Below are 17,720 nucleotides of genomic sequence, written 5' to 3'. Positions count from 1 at the left end.
CTATTTAGGGCAGGTGATGCAGAAGAAGATCACTCTTAGAGCGTTGGGGCCTAACTCTCCAATCCACTTCCTTTCAGCTAAATCTCACTAACATGTGGTTTCTTGCTAGATAGCTACGTTTTGAGTCTCTGGTTCGGTTATAGTTTACAAAGTCAGTTATTCTTCTTTTTAGATATATAGCTACCCCGTCATGTATTAAACAAATAACTTTTAGAAAACAAATAAATTTATTAACATCACTTAGAAATAAACCACATCTGTCAATAAATTAGCACAGTTTTCTAGACAGAGTTCTTCCAACAACGTTCTGCCAAAGGTGCTGGGGGTGGGGGTGTGTATCATAGGATATTGCATATTTTTAGAAAATCAGGATAAATTATATAAATTATATATTTAAAAAGAGAACTATTTCATTAACTGGACAGCATAATAAATAGATAAATAACAAACAGTTGATTGCCATTAGAAAAATGCGATTCTTAAATTACATTTACATTATAGACATTTACATGTACAATATGCACAGAGACCTAACCAGGCGAGTCTGTGACTTCTCAGGACACAAACTCAAAGGGCGGTTCGTTTTCTATGTTGTTGAAGGCAGACTTGCTGTTGAGTTTTCTGGGGTCCTCTGGGGTCCACACTTTGGCTGTCCGGATAATATTTTGTTCTTTGAGTTGTTTTTCGTCAGTCCATGAGAGAGAGTGTCCTGCCAGGGGAGGGAGGCCATAATCCGGGTCGCTGGGGGAGGGGGACCCTGAGGAGAGAAGAAACAACAGAGTGTGAATGTCCACCTCTCTTCCCGGCGGAGCCCTCCAGTCCTTGGGGTCTATTCCCGGCGCCTCCACAGAACAGGCGCCTTAGGTTACATGAGAATGACCCTTTCTCTCCACTGCACAAGCCCCCAGCGCCCCCTCCCCGGAATCCCAGGAGCTGCAAGTCCTTTGTGGTCGCGCGCCCTCTGAGCCTCGGTCAAAGTGGAGGAAAAAAGAACCCAATAAACGCCAGCAGGCGCTCAAGGTCGCTGGTGCCCATGGACCATCTGTCCGTCCGTCAGTCGGCTTGTCAGCCTATTCACCCAGCCCCTCCAAGACCTTCCCGCTTGCGTCCCCGTCTCCCGGAGCTGGGATGGGAACGCACTTACGGGTGCCCCGATGGCAGATAATGACTTTCTGGGCCTGGCTGCCGGGGATGTCTCCACCCAGGCGCCCGCCACAGCCAGGCCCCCGGCCGACGCCCGCGCTGCCACCGCGCAGTGGCATGTCAGCTTGCACCAGCTCGCTGAGGAAGTTGATGTAGCCGATGGCCAGGCGCAGCGTGTCCACTTTGGAGAGGCGCTTCTCGTAGGGCAGCGTGGGGATGTGAGAGCGCAGCCCCTCGAAGGCATCGTTGATGGATTGCATGCGTCTCCGCTCCCGCACGTTAGCCGCCTGTCGCAGCTGCTGCAGCTCGGCCTCCGAGCGCACCCGCCGCCTCCGTCGCGCCGCCGCCGCCCCGCTCAGGCCGCGCAGCCGGGTCCCTGGGGAGAGCACAGACACCCCGGCGCACGGGTAGGCCAGGCACGGGGGTGGCGAGTCGGGCGAGTAGGGGAAGTCGCCCGGGGGTGCCCCCGCCTCACAGCAGTAGCCGCCGCCACCCTCGTCTGGCTCTCCAAGGCCCCCGGAGGGTGGCGGAGCGAGCGCGTGCGGGGCCGCCGAGGGCGCGGGCTGCAGCAGCAGGCACGCCCCGTCGCGGTAGTAGTATTCGTGCAGCTGGTGGCTGAGGAACTCCACCTCGGCCTGCTCGTCCACCAGCAGCTCATCGCCATCCTCCAGAGGGTCCCGAGAGGACTGGTCTGTGAAGAAGTCCTCCTCGTCAAAGTAAGGAGACGGGAAGGCGTCCAGGCCCCCAGGGAAGTGCTCAAGCAGCACCGCATCCATGTTCTGCGCCGCCGTGGGCCCGAGGGAGGACTCTGTAGGAGTTTGAGGTTGCAGTTTTTGCCTGTCTGGCAGTCCCCTCCCTGTCTCCCGGGTTCTTGAGCGAGAGGCAGTGGGAACGGCCCCTCGGCCCCCCGCCCCCGGCCTCCCTGGAGTGCCCGAGGCCCCTGCGCTCTGGCCGCACCAGCGCTGCGCTGGGGAGGGCTGTGGCCAACTTGCTGCAGCTGAGGGCCGGCACGCGAGGATTCTTATAACTACATCCACAGGCGCGTGCCAGGGACCCGCGGCGCCAGCCAATCACCGAGTCGACGGGGAGGGGGACCGGGGGCCCGGCCGGCGGCGCTGGCCGGAAAGGCTCTCTTTGGGTTGGGAGCTCCTGAGGTGGAGAAGAGGCGGGGTCTACGTTGCCTGGGGCTCTTCCTGCTCCTCCCAGACCTCTCCTGCGGCTTGTACCGCTTGTACCTGCGGGGCGCACCACTCCAAGGCACCTGCAGCCTGCAGCGCCCGCTGCCTGCCCACGTGCGCGCTGCATAGAGCTCCACCGCTCCCCCCCCCCCCCCCCCCTCCATCTGCCCCGGGCCTGGGGTAGCAGCACAGCTACAAAAAGGCCTAAGGATGCGCGCTGACACCGACGGCCCAGGCGGCGGGAACAAGTGACCCGGCGGAACTCGCTCCTCCTCGGGGGTGGGCGCAGAAACTGCCTGCAGCCCGGGGTGTCAGGGTTGGTGCATTTAGCCGTCACCACGTCCGGGGCGCGCCGGCCTCCAGCCGGGTTCTAACTCATCTCCGAACCTTTCCAGGATTCTTGTAAAGTTGGCTCGGTGTTTGCCAGTGGGTTTCGAAGGCAACGCTCCCAAGGCGTTCCAGACGCTGTGCGGGGTCTAGAGGCGCGAGCCTTCGGGTCACCAGCTCCTAAGCCCGACTCTGATGCGGTATCGGCCCCCAGCGACGCCCCCTCTGGGTTGGCCTCCCCTCGCCTCTCTTACGCGGCCCGGGAAAATAACTGGCAACACAGGAGGGGTTGCTTCGCAAGGCAGCTCAGTGGGGCACGTTTCTTCGGAAAGCAAATTGATATTCTAGGGGTTCGGATCAATAAAACTTGGTACAAAAGGAGTTAATTGAATTGTCTGCTCCGGAGCTGCCCGGAGGGAGGCGGGACGTTAAAGGGCAGAGTGTAAACATGTTTCTCACCTTTCTGATTGGCCACCAGGACCATCCTTGAATTTTTTTTCCTTTTTCGACCTTTAAAACAACAGCCGTATGCACTCTGCCCCACGACACACTTTATCACAAACTGCGATGTAACACGAATTCCTCCGTTTAAGAGTAACAAAGAAACACTTTCAAGGTCGGGGCAATTCCTGGTAAAAGCCAAGCTCAGCTTCCACCCCGCAGTTAAGTGCAGCGGGTGGCGCAATGGCGCGGTTCTCTCAATAGCGCACTGAGGCGCGTCTCCCCAGGTCAGCCGCTTCCTTTTCCTTTTCCAGAGCCTTGTCCCACCAGAGGCTTCTTATCTCAACTCAACATCCTACTCATCTCAACATCCAAGTCTATGACTCTTAAGGACTAAGATTTAAACACACGTCTTGGTTTTAGACATTGCATTGTATTTACCTGAATTCTGAGATCAAAATGTTAAGGGCAAAAGACGTGTAAGATTAGCAGATCTGAGATTACCCAGTTTGCAGCAGAGAGGAGGCAGAGTCAAGAACCCCAGACAATTTCCGCACATTCTGTCCGGTGTTAGCTTCTTAGCCCCGCCCCTTCCTAGCGAGGTGATTGTTCTTAAATGAGGCAAATGTGGACAGGTTCCCTGTGCGAGACCCCCAACTGCAACATCCTGCATTTAGATTTATCTTTCTCATCTCAAAAAGAGGGAAGCTGTTGTGGGTGGAGGGTCAAAACCAGGGATGTAACCAGGTGGTGGTGGACATCCATTCTCTTTACATTGAAAAGACCTTCCTCCGCTTCCCTCAAATGGTTAGATTCAAGCCACGTGGAAACATGGCCTTGGGTCAACCTAATCACTTGGGGGGGGGGGGGGGGAGGTGACAAATGACCAGACTTCAATGCCATATCCAAAACATGGATACCCATTCAATGAAAGACTGGATCCCAGCCTATCAAGGTTCTCTTCAAGCTCTGTCTCTGGTCGATCTAGGTGGCTCTGGAGAAAGTGTGTTTGTGTCCTGGATATGTTGAGGGGCAGGGTGGCTGGTGGACATGGGAGTCAGCGAGTGTGTATATGGGTATCTTTTTACCCAGTGTGATTTTAGGTCAGATTCCAATGAAAATCATCTTACATGTGCTTGATGAGTTTGTGGAAGAGTACAGCAATGTATTTGGGCACCCAGGAGAGCTAATGGAAAATCGGCTGTGGCAGGGAGCCGTATTGTCCTATGAGGCTGAGCAGGGCTAGCATGGGCATTCTTGGCAGCTCCTGGACTGCATGGATGAGCATGGAACAGGAGGAAAGAGATGATAGTCATTTGTGCCAGACAGCCCTCCTCACCCTTTCCCTTCCTACCCGCACCATTTTCCCCTTAGAGCAGCGGTTCTCAACCTGTGGGTCGAGACCCCTTTGGGGGTCAAATGACCCTTTCACAGGGGTCACCTAAGACCATCGGAAAACACATATATAATTACATATTGTTTTGTGATTCATCACTATGCTTTAATTATGTTCAATTTGTAACCATGAAAATACATCCTGCATATCAGATATTTTCATTACGATTCATAACAGTAGCAAAATTACAGTTATGAAGTAGCAATGAAAATAATTTTATGGTTGGGGGTCACCACAACATGAGGAACTGTATTAAAGGGTCGAGGCATTAGGAAGGTTGAGAACCACTGCCTTAGAGGATTGCCGGGTGGCTGCAGACTGGTCCCATTGGGAAATGAGGGCTAGTCCTACAGTTGCTGATACTGGGGTACTAGTGTGTGCACACATGTGCACAAACATGCACACACATTCTGTCCTTAAGTAAGACAAGATTGCTCTTCAATAAAAAGAAGAAAGACTTCATCACTAATACGGGACATTTTCTCTGGGTCACTGACGGTAACAATAGTGTGGACAGAGGCCCTCTGCCTCTTGAAGCCACAGGTTGGGCAAGAAGATGGCTGGGCTCTCCTTGTAGTGCCAGGCTGGACACCCAAATCCCATTCCAGCCTCACCTTCTTCACTCCCCGGATCCTCTGGGCAGTGGGGGCACAGGGAGAGGGTCAAGATCAAAAGGTCTCAGGTATTTTCTGGAGAGCAGGACACAGCTTAAAGTGTCTTCAGGAGAAGTGTCCCTTAACCTTATAAAGAACCTTTGCCTCATTATAAAATAGCATCATCCCCTAGGCCAGTGATGGCGAACCTATGACACGCATGTCAGAGGTGACAGGCGAACTCATTTTTTTGGTTGATTTTTCTTTGTTAAATGGCATTTAAATATATAAAATAAACATCAAAAATATAAATATTTGTTTTACTATGGTTGCAAATATCAAAAAATTTCTGTATGTGACATGGCACCAGAGTTAAGTTAGGGTTTTTCAAAATGCTGACAGGCCGAGCTCAAAAGGTTTGCCATCACTGCCCTAGGCAGTGGCAGGGGTGCTTGGTTCTTTTTAGTGCCAAATTCTGCTGAAGCCTCGAGATACTTTCAAGTCTTCTGAAAGGAACTCAGTGCTGGACCCAGTAGACTCCCACCACACCTTCAGGGCTGCTCAGAATCCTCTGCCATCTTTGAGGTGCTCAGTTCCAGGAGAATTTCTGTAAAAGGCCACTGGGCATAGAGAAAGCCTTGCCGTGCCTCCTCTCTCTCCCTTGGCCTTTTTTTCTTTCTCTCCCTCCCTACCTCCCTCACTCCCATCTGTCTCAAGGACCTGAATACTTGTTGATCTGTTCCCCATTATACATTTCAAAACTCTTTCCCCAGCTCCTAGAAACAGTGACTGGAGGCTTGGATCACAGGTCCCTGGACCCTTCCCAGGATGAATTTCGGGCAGAGCCCTCTAATGTAGAGTGCAGCATCCAGGCTCTCCTTCTTCAGCTTCCCCTGCTATGTTCCCATAGCACTCAATGCCTGGCTGAGTCCTCCCTGCTGGAGCCTAAATGCCACTGAAACTGGGTGTCCCCAGAGTACCCCACACCTCGCTTAGTGCCTACAAGCAGATACTTGTGGATGTGACTCATGGCCTACCTCCCAACCTGAAAATGAGTTCATATTAATTCCTCCTGACCCTAACTGTCCCCTTCCCCACTCATAACACAGAGGTGATGCCAGGTATCTGGTTTGTCCTCTTCTGTGTCTGCTTCCCCTTTCTTTGCTATTCTCCCTCCCTCCCTTGTTCTATGAAATCTTTCTTCTCCTCACTTGGGTGCCCGCATCAACCCACCCTTTATCCCTTTAGCCTTAGGAAAGGATTTGAAAACTAGAATCGCGTGTTAATGCTGAAAGATCTCTCAGTGACTTTCCTAAGATCACAAAGGGGCTACCATCAGTCCTGAGCATTTCAGCTCTGTGCCAGTTCCACTGGCTGCTGAGAGTGGATACCAAAGCTGCTTCCACTCACTCATAAAAGATGTATTTATATTAATATGCAATGTAGTTAGGACAGGCCCTTTTGTAAACTGGCCCAGATTACCAAGTACCATCTTCCTGGTCTCCAGCCCCGACTCTCCAGAGTCCTGGCTGCATCTCCTGATGTGCTGAGGAAGGAAGCACTGAATGGTGCAATTCCCAGCACAAGACAAAGTGTGCAACATTAAAGTTGGGGTTATAGGACTTTCTCTGGTTCCAAAAGTCATACTATACAGATAGATTATAGATTTTTTTTTCTCAGAGGGCCCACTGTGATCATGTGTCATTTTATGCCATCTTGGAAGTGACTGGCCTAGAAGATGCCAACCTCCTTGACTCAGCTTCAAAGGCCTCCCTCTAACCACTTACTCTCCATTCTCCTGAGGTATTTATTTCATCATTAATTGACTTTTCAAGTCCTCAGATGCCATGCTGATCTCTCTCTGGTCTTTTCTGTTTCCCTTCTACTCTTCTTTCCACTAGTCTGAGCTCCTTCATTTGCTTTGAAGGTCTCCTATTTATTCTATCCTAAGACAGGTACAAGGAATGAGGCTAAAATTGGAAGAGATGGGAATGAGCATTTGAGAGGACTTTCAGACATGCTTATCATTCACCTTCATAATTCTGCAAGCTGAAGGGTATCTTATTTCAACCAGTGAATGAATGAGATTCGGCCTTAAATCCATGGCTGCACAGCCAAATAAGAGAAAGGACCATAGTTAACACCAGGTTTGGGTGGTTCCTTATCTCACATGTGTCACATAGCATCCTTCCGTCCCTCTTTTGTCTCTACACTTAATATAGATGATTAAATATGATTTTCACATGGATTGGCTTATTTGCTCCTAATGCAGCATTGTGAGGTTACTGGGCATATTTTTATTGTTTGCAAATAGTAAGATTCAGAAAGGCCAAGTAATGCTCCTGGAGTGACACAGCTGGCACCACGGAGCCACGGATAGAAATAAGTGGATTTCCAGCCCAAGGTGGTGGAGATGTAGGCATCACTTTCCAGGGTTTCCCATTAGATGCTCCTCACTCTGAGGCTACTCAGTCTAAAACACAAAACTGGACCAAGTCTCATCTGGGAACAAGGGCAGGAAGCATATGGTTGCCATGAAACAAAGGAAATCCAAGTGTGGAACACCTACCACCTTCCTTCTTGCCTGTATATTTCCTGTTGTTAAATATTAATCTTTTGAGGGAGAAACACTGAAATGCTGATAGAGTTATCCAAATAAGTGGTTTCTGCCAAGGTTTATTTGGTGACTAGCAAAGCTTCTGAGCTTTACCCTTCAATTTTGTTATTTCGAAAGGTGTTTGACCTTCAGTAATGTAAACACCACAAGTCATTATTACAAGACTTCTGTGTCTTGGCCTCCACAGTGAGCAGTGAAATGGAAAAAAAATAAAGAATTTAATACAAACATGAACTGGGGGCTTTTTTCTGTTTAATTTTTTTCAAAGCTACATGTGTTTTCTGGCTTTATGCCCATCTGTATGGCCTTACATGAATTATGGTTCATTTATATAATGGAATATTCAGCAGCCATAAAAAAGGAGAATGATTTTAATGTAGTGATGTGAGATGATCTTCAAGATCATCTTGAAGATACATTATGAAGTGAAAGAAGAGTGACTCGTATGCTCTCACTTGCATTTAAAAAAACAGGACAGTGAGTATATGTGAGTGCATTTGTTTGCAGAGCCATCAAATATTTCTAAATGGATACACAAGAAACTGATGCTGTTTGTTGCATTGAGAAAGGACTTAAATGGCTAATGAACAGAATTTTTCATTGTATACTTTTGAATCTTTTGATTTTTGAAATACAATATTCCTCCCCTATCCACAGGGGATACAATTCTGAGACCCCCAGTGGATGCCTGAAATCAGGGACAGGACCAAACCCTATATATACCATACTACATACCTGTGATAAAGTTTACTTGAAAATTAAGCAGAGTAAGAGGTTAAAAATAATTGCTACCAATACGATAGGACAATTATCTACACTAATAAAAGAGAAACATGGTAATTAGCGTACGACCGCTACCCTTTTCATTGGCTAATCAGTGAGTATATGCAAATTAACTGTCAGCCAAGATGGCGGCCGGCAGCCAGGCAGCTGAGAACAGGATGCTTGGTTGCCCCAGCGATAGAGGAAACCAAGGTTCCCGCCTGCAGCTGCGGAGCTCTGAGCTCCCGAAGCAACAGCTCCAAAAGATACAATGTTTCAATTATAGAAGCTAAAAGGTGGCGGTTAATCTGTATACTCAGGCTCCAAGAGGTAGAGCGAAGCCAAACAGCCCTGAAGCCGCAGAGCAGAGAGGCCTCCCGGCCCCCCCGGGATCAGCGGAGCCTGATGGAAGCCCTGTGTGTTTATGCACCCTGGGGGTGCAGAGGTCCTGTCCTAGGCAGAGGCCTATGGCAAAATTTTCGACTTTGAGAAGCAGCCTACGGGCTGGAAGGGGGCTCCTCTGACCTCAGTGCTGGAGAAGACCATTAAGCAGAAAACTAAAGAAACCGATTTTACATCATTTCCCAGGTGTAGAACAGTTGGCATGTAAGCCCCTGACCAGTGCCCAGCCTCTCCTCTGTCAGTCTATCTCACTCTTAGGTACCATGTTCTTTGTTCTGTCTTAACTGCAACTCATTTTTAAACTAGATTGCTTTTAAAAGAAGACTAAATAAAGTTTCCCTTAAGTTCTTTAGGTGGTGCTGGGGCTGCTGGGGCTGCTGGGGGCCTGATAGAAGACACAAACACGCAACGGGGGGCCTGTACCCAGCAGCCCCAAGGCCCGCCACCTTGGTACTGGGGCTACTGTGGGTATCAGAGACACAAACCCGCAAGACCGGCACCCAGCAGACCCAAGGCCTTCATGGCAGCACAAAGGAGCAGCAAGCCAAGCGGTAGGAAGCAGCAAGCAGGTGGGCAGTAACAAGGGAGGGGTCCCGGACTGCAAGAGGGCACATGCTGGGCTAAGGGACCCCCCCACCCATCCCCAGTGCATGAATTTCGTGCACCGGGCCTCTAGTAAAATATATTATAATAAAAGGTATGTGAATGTGGTTTCTCTCTCTCAAAATATCTTATTGTACTGTAATCACCTTTTCACTTAAAGGAAGCGCCTTTGGGCTTCTCTTTGGCACATCCTAATTGCCAACATCACTACTCTTGTACTTCGGGGCCATCATTTAGTAAAATAAGGGTGACTTGAACACAAGCACTGCGATACCTCTATAGTCTATCTCAGGGGTCCTCAAACTACGGCCTGCGGGCCACATGCAAATACAAATATTGCATTTGTTCCCGTTTGTTTTTTTACTTCAAAATAAGATATGTGCAGTGTGCATAGGAATTTGTTCATAGTTTTTTTTTAAACTATAGTCCAGCCCTCCAACGGTGTGAGGGACAGTGAGCTGGCCCCCTGTTTAAAAAGTTTGAGGACCCCTGGTCTATCTGATAACTGAGATGGCCATGAAGTGACTCACGGGTGGGTAGTGGATAGAGAGTGGAGACAAAGGAATGATTCACATCCTGGACAGGATGGAGCTGGATGGCATAGAATTCATTAAGATACTCAGAAGAGAGTGCAATTTAAACGTATGTATTGTTTATTTCTGGAATTTGCCATTTAATATTTTCATGCCATGGTTGACTGCGGGTAGCTGGAACCATGGAGAGCAAAACTATGAATAAGGGGGGTGACTATTATATGTGAACATATATGCAGATTTTTTTTTTTAACTTAGTGAACTTATTTTTAAAGAAAAATTTTAGAGTGTATGATCTCCTCATATAGCCTTGCAGGAGCCCTCCAGAGAGCTTGGTTATTAGCTTGTGCCATCTTCAAGTCTTCAAAAGTCAGCAAGATCCCTCTGGCAGATGGGCCCAGTGAGGGCTGGCCGGGGCTCAAGTCCTGAGTGAGCCCTTTCTGCAGCTAAGTCTTGCATGCAGTACAGTTACAATGGGTGGCATTGGGTGGAGTGCTCCTTCCTGTGTGAAATCAATATCCAACGAAGTTCAGAGGGCTTCACCCATATAAAGAAAATGGAAAACTACTAAATGCTCATTAAAAGCACATGTTGTCTGCACTGTCCACAGTCCCACAGCCTAGAGGTGAAACTGTTAACATTTTGGTCTATTTTTCTTCCAGGTGTTTTTAGTTTTGTATGTTGCATTTTTCCTTTGACCCAATCTCAGCAGAATTTCCCCATGTCTTTACTGATAGGCTCTGTGTGTGATGTTCATCATGTGGCTTTACCATCAGATCATTTTATTTTTACCTGAGCACCACTCAGTCCTTGGAGCTCACAGTTCAGGTCACATTTCCTGCATCTCTTAGAATGCCTTAGGATTTTGTCTGTGGTCTGACTGTATTCCTTGCTTGGCAGGCCAGGATTTTGATTCCCTTAGAATTTTTTCAACTTCCTATCAATAATAATAGTTTTCACTCATATCAGTGGTCCTGTAGATGTTGGGGTGTTGCAGTGACACTTTTATTGTTGTTCTCGTAAAATTCTTCTAGAACAAAAGCTCATCTTCATTTCAGCTGGGTTAACCTGTGCTTGAAGAAGTTGATGCCAGACCGTGCCTGGTTCAAGCAGGGAAATGCCTTGTATTAGTCGAGGGAAATCAGTCATTTGGGCAAGCTGCCTGGAAATGCAGCTTTCATGCTGGTACAGTGCATGAAATAAGCACCTGCGTGTACCCACCATGCCTCCGGTTGCGCACACAAGACCCCACTTAGAGATTTGAGCGTATTTTTGTCAAATGGGAAGCAGCACCCCACTTTCTGCTGCAGCCCCCAGGCATCCAGCCAGAGAGGCTGGGTAGCACAGAGCTCAGGCATGTGGGCCCTGGAGCCTGCCGGCCTGGAGCCCCATGGCTCTGCCACTGACCAGCTGTTTGGGCATGTTACCTAATCTCTCTGCCAGGAGTTGGGTAGCAGTCTGCTTTCTCCTTACTTTTCCATTCACACCGGCCTTGCAGAGAAGCCAGAGGTCTTTCCTCAGCTGGAAGGAAAAATAATCTGGGCCTGGTATCTGATACAATCTTCCCAGGCTTCAGAAAGCAATGGATTGTATTTATGGCCCTTTCCCCCTTCATAACAGAGGGAGTTTCCATACCCAGGAGTGTGATGCTCCTGATGAGGGCCGATCTTGGACCACTCTTGTCCACGGACCTCTGATTTTCTGGATCCATATTTCTTAAAGTAAGGCTTCACAAGTTAATTATGACTCCCCCCCCCCCCATTTGTGATGTTGTTTAGATGATAATCTTAAAAACACTATGACAACAAAGTATAAGTGTGTTTTGGTACATCTGGACAACCACCTTATAAACTGGCCCTGTCTTTGAACTTAAAGCCTGAATCTGAGTTTATATCTGTGTTTAAGATTATGGTGGTGCCAAACAGGCTGTTTTAATTGCTTCACACTAATGAAAAGTCACTGATACTATGGCTGTGCCAAGAAAAGACCAACAAGCTAGAGAATCAAGGTTATCATGATAGTTTAGTTAATCTGGAGGGTTGGGGGAGGGGAACAGCATTATCACATGCCACACAGTGGACTGAAGCAAGGGACCACCATCATGTCAATTCCACAAGTGGTAAATGTTATTACAACAGTCATATCGTCTCTCACATTAAATTAAGTTTCATTTGAATTTCACTGATTCATAGATTTAATTATTTATTTGTTGTTTCTGTAGCTATTTAAGAACAACACACATGAAGAATTTATACCAACTTTTTATTTGTAAATATTTAAGCAATTTTATATTAATAATCATTTAAACTGAGACGCAGGGCCTACAAAAGCTTTCATTGGTTGTTGCTTTTTTTTCTATGAAAAGGGTAACAATTTTATATGTAAGTATACATATGCATATATGTGTATTTGTAAATACGTACACACCTATAAATATATACCTATATTAAAAGTCAAGTTGAGAAACACTGTTCCAAATGATTATCACAATACACATGTTTGGCTTCAGATGAAGATTAGATAGCAGGGAGGAAAAGGGACAGGAAAGCAAAGGAAATAGGAAATGTAGTAAAATGAGAGAGGAGAAAAATCAAGAGGAAGGGTTTGAAAGTGAAAAGAAGAAATTTTTGAAGAATGAAAGAGTGGAGAATGGAAAAACATGGACATTTGACTCATATAAGTCTGAATTCAAATTCAAACATCTGCCTCCACTCCCCATCCCCATCCCAGCCATGCAGTGGCCTCATGATGACCACATATATGCCCCACCAAGACCCGTGTCTTCAAAGAATGCCCAGTGCTCCAAATTATCCTTTTTGCCCTCTTTAAAGGCCGATTACTTCAGGGCCATTGGTCTCAGCTAGAGGCCATAAAGGAAAACATCTGCTCCACTAAGGTGTGAGCAGCACATAGCAACCAAATTGTCCTGTCTCTGGCATTTTATTACTGCCCTTGAAAGGTGGAGCCATAAACCACAGGAATGAATTTTTTAAATGTGGCGTGTGTGGCCTTATTGTAGTCTTTTGAAAGAATTTTGAGAGTAATCAGAAATTTCCTTATGCCCCTTGAATCTTACCTTCACTTAGCCTTTGTCAGCCTTGGAAGCCAATGTCCCTGTATTTGCCTCAGGGTGGAAGAAATATCAGCAACTTAAAACAGGCAGATGACACCATCTGACTGGCAGAAAGTAGCACTGATTTGAAACAACTGCTGATGACATTGAAAGAAGAAAGTGTCAAAGCAGGATGGACCTGAACATCAAGAAGACATAAGTCATGACTACAGAAGAAATACACCATTTTAACATAGACAATGAAGACATTGAAATTGTTAATGATTTTGCTTACCTTGGTTCAGTGATCAATTCAAATGAAGCCAAGAAATCAGGAGAAGACTGAGACTCAGAAGAGCAGCAATGGAAGAATTAGGAAAGGTCACGAAGAGCAAAGATGTGACGTGAATTTACCCTCAGATAATGTTATTTTCACTTGCACACCACTCAGACCTGGGACTTCACAGTTCAGGTCATACCTCCTGCATCTCTGAGATCATCCACACCCTCATATTTCCAATTACTATGTAGGGATGTGAAAGTTGGACAGTGAAGTAGGCTGACAGGAAAAAAATAATCTATTTGAAATTTGGTGTTGGAGAAGAGCTTTGTGGATACCCTGAACCACCAGAAAGAGGAACAAGTGGGTTCTAGAGCAAATGAAGCCTGAAATATCACTGGAGGCAAAATGACAAAACTGAAGGTACCTACTTCGGGCACATCGTGAGAAGGCAGGGTTCTTTGGAAAAGACATTAATGCTGGGAAAAATAGAAGGCAGCAGGACAAGAGAAACACCAAACATGAGACGGATTGACTCCCTAAAAGAAGCCACAGGCATGCGTCTCCAGGAGCTGAGCAAAGCTGCTGGGACAGGACACAGTGGACATCACTCATTCACAGGGTCTCCAGGAGTCGGAGCTGACTCAATGGCAGATAACTCACACATCCTCTTGTTTTCTCATATGCTCCTGATCCTTGTATTTATTTTTTATTTTTAGAAGCTTGGAACCTACCAGACCTGAGTATAGACCAGTGATGGTGAACCTATGACACGCGTGTCAGAGGTGACATGCGAACTCATTTTTTTTTGGTTGATTTTTCGTTGTTAAATGGCATTTAAATATATAAAATAAATATCAAAAATATAAGTCTTTGTTTTACTATGGTTGCAAATATCAAAAAATTTCTATATGTGACACAGCACCAGAGTTAAGTTAGGGTTTTTCAAAATGCTGACACACCGAGCTCAAAAGGTTTGCCATCACTGGTATAGACCCATTGTGAAAATTTAAGATACAGTCAGGAATATACACAGAGACTCCTAAGAGTGTTAAGGGATAGCCTCAGTAGAACCAAAGCTGTAAACATATCATCCATTTTATGACCTTCCTCCATTCTGATTAAAATGATCTGAGGGATTTATGTTGTCATTGGCCTTAGAAGTCCCAGTACTTAAGGGAAATGTAAGTGGCTGGGTAGGTTTAAGTAGACTGGAAGGAAAGGTGCAGAAGGATCAGACTATACTTTCTGGGTGCTTTACAAATAAGAATTAACCTGTGGTTTGATTTGCATTTCCCTGGTGATTACTGATGTTAAGCATCTTTTCATATGCCTGCTAAAAATATCTATTCAAGTCCTCTGTCCATTTTTAATCAGGTTTTTTATATTAAGTTCTGGAAGTTCTTTATATAATTTGGATATTAACCCCTTATCAAACATTTTTTTATATATTTTTTATTGATTTCAGAGAGGGAGAGTGAGATAGAAACATCAATGATGAGAGAGAATCATTGACTGGCCGCCTCCTGAACGCCCCCCACTGGAGGTTGAGCCCACAACCCAGGCATGTGCCCTTGACTGGAATCAAACCTGGGACCTTTCAGTCCGCAGGCCAACACTCTATCCACTGAGCCAAACCAGCTAGGGCAGCCAAACTGGCTAGGGCTATCAAACATATTATTTGAAACTATCTTCTCCTATTAAGTAGGTTCCCTTTTCATTCTGTTATTGGTTTCTTTTGTTATGCAAAAGCTTTTTAGTTTGATCCAATACCATTAATTTATTTTTTATTTTGTTTATCTTGCCTGAGGAGATTAGTCCCCCCAAATATTGCTAAGACTGATGTCAAAGACTTTACTGCCTATGCTTTCTTCTAGGTGTTTTGCGGTTTCAGGTTTTACATTCAAGTCTGGCTATTATAAAAAAGACAATAAATAACAAGTATTAGTGAGGATGTGGGGAAAAGAGAACTCTCATATACTGTTGATAAATGTAACATGGTGCAGCCACTATGGAAAATAGTATGGAAGTTCCTTTAAAAATTAAAAATAGAATTATCCTACAATCCAGAAATCCACTTCTGGGATTTATCTGAAGAAAACAAAAACATTAATTAAAAGACATATATTGTTAATTGCAGCATTATTTATAATAGCCAAGCATGGAAGCAACCTAAGTGTTCACTGATAGATGAATGGATAAAGATGTAATGGAATGTTACTCAGCCATAAAAAAAAAAAAGAGGGAAATCTTGCCATTTGCAACAAGGTAGATAGACAATAGACATAGAGGATATTATGCTAAGTGAAATTAAGTCCAACAAAGAAAAACAAAATCCATATGATTTCACTTACATGTGGAACCTAAAAACCAAAACAAATGAACAAACAAAGCAAAACAGAAACAGACTCATAGAAACAGGAAACAAACTGTTGGTTACCAGAGAAAGGAAGGATTGGGGGTGGTGGTGGTGAAATAGATGAAGGGAATTAAGAGGTACAAACTCCCAATTATAAAATAAATAAGTCATAGGGACATAATATATTCATAGGGAATATGGACAGTAATATTGTGATAACTTTGTATGGTGATAGATGGTAAGTAGACTTATTGCAGGAATCATCCTAGATAATAAAAGTGTAATATGCAAATCGACCGAACAGCCAAACAGCAAAACGACCATCCGGAAGACCATCCGGAACCACGCTATGACACCCACTGGCACCAGGCCAGCCAAGGTAGGTGCGATGTGATAGGTCAGGGCCTGGCCATCGCCCATGATCCACCAGCCAGTGGCTGTGGTGGGTGGGCGGGGCCTCCCTCTGGGAGGGAAGCTGGTGCTGGCAGCTGGGGGAAGGAAGGCCTACTCTTGCCTCTAGTTTAATACACTTGTATATAAATATCAAATCACTATGACATACACCTGGAACTAATAAGATCTTGTATGTCAATTATACATCAACTTTATAAAACTGAAAAAAGAAAAAGAATTAACCTGAAAAGCTTCTACCATAAATAGGCACCCATGTTGTGGTTGCTGGACAAGCCACTGGAGCTTGCCAACAAGCTAATGGAGAGTAGAGGTTGAAATAAACATGAAACAAATAGAATGATTATCATGGCATTTCAAGAAATAAAATAACTTTGTGGAAGATGAAGTAAAGAGAAATGAATGGGAGTCTGGGAAGGATCTAGATCAAGAAGACCTTATAAGCTGTGTTAAGGAGTTTGACGTAATATAGAGCAGTCATTTCCAGAATGGGTAAGAAGATGTACTGGGGTATAAGAAGAAAATATGAGAACTATCATCTATATTTTGTCTCATTCTTATAAAAATTTGTATGTCTTATACATTTTTATAATGTATGTAAGTGATTAATACAGTAGCACTACCATAGCACATCCTTACAATATATAAATAATTAATCACAGAATGGAGAGCCATTGAAGGGTTTTAAGTAGTGGGTAGCATAATCAAGTTTGCCATGTAGAAAGGATACTGAGGTGGCAGTCTGGAGAATGGATTGGAGCAAAGCAAGATTACAGGCAGGGCGACTGACCAATCAGAAAGCTGCAGCAGTAGAACAGCTGGGAGATAATGAAGGCCTGAACTGGGTGGAGGTTCAGCAGATTGGAGAGATATTTTGGGGAGAGAATTCCTAGGTCTTGGTGACTTACTCAATATGGGGCTTGGAGAATCCAGAGAAACAGATGGTAGCAAGGATTTTGATCTTGGTGTCAGGATGAATGGTGGGCCTATTTACTGCAGTTTTAAACAAGATAAGGCATGGAAATTGTCCTTAAATTTGGGGACAATGGAAGTTACTGGTGAAAATGACTAAAGAGAGTTTCAGTGTGAGAGTATGGGCCAGAATGTAGTGTGCTGAAGACTAAATAAAAGTGAAAAAATAGAGACACCTATTTTGGGCAACTTATTTAGTTGGGAATGATAGAGAGAGCAGGGGTGATTGATTTATTTATTTATTTATTTATTTATTTATTTATTTATTTATTTATTTTTAGATGGGAATGCCTTTCTTTCCTTGTAAGGAATCTATCTAGTCTCTCCTTTTTATTCTACTTTCAAACTATTCTTTTCAGAAATGTATCCATCTTCATCCTATTCATCATTGTTTTCTCACCTTCCCTGTTACTTTAAGAAAATCACTCAGTTTTACTAAGTCAAAGCTATTTCTTATAATAGATGACTCATATAAAAGAAATGATGGTGATTCACCTGCAAGAAGGGAAACGAAGTTTCCAGGTAATATTAGATAAGGACACAAGCCAGGCAGCCTCTAAAACCTTTGGGAGCACTTAGATGTTTCCTCCAGTGGTTCTCAATCTTCTGGCCCTTTAAATACAGTTCCTCATGTTGTGACCCAACCATAAA

General features: G+C 45.2%; 1 protein-coding gene across 1 annotated transcript; it reads right to left on the bottom strand.

Annotated features, from left to right (window-relative positions):
- Positions 1-221: 221 nt before the first annotated feature.
- On the bottom strand, positions 222-1,919 carry PTF1A (pancreas associated transcription factor 1a). The gene is made up of 2 exons (XM_070408323.1): positions 1,145-1,919; positions 222-757 (listed from the first exon to the last, which is right to left on the bottom strand). The coding sequence occupies exons 1-2, from the start codon at positions 1,917-1,919 to the stop codon at positions 555-557; spliced, it is 978 nt and encodes a 325-aa protein (XP_070264424.1). The 3' UTR covers positions 222-554.
- Between the last annotated feature and the right edge of the window lie 15,801 nt (positions 1,920-17,720).

This window comes from Myotis yumanensis, unplaced genomic scaffold (genome assembly GCF_028538775.1).
Source record: "Myotis yumanensis isolate MYYU_CA2020_CCGP unplaced genomic scaffold, mMyoYum1.0.hap1 SCAF_1, whole genome shotgun sequence".
NCBI classification, from domain to species: domain Eukaryota; kingdom Metazoa; phylum Chordata; class Mammalia; order Chiroptera; family Vespertilionidae; genus Myotis; species Myotis yumanensis.
The sequence above is the reverse complement of the archived record's forward strand: the minus strand, read 5'-3'. Positions and strand labels throughout refer to the sequence as shown.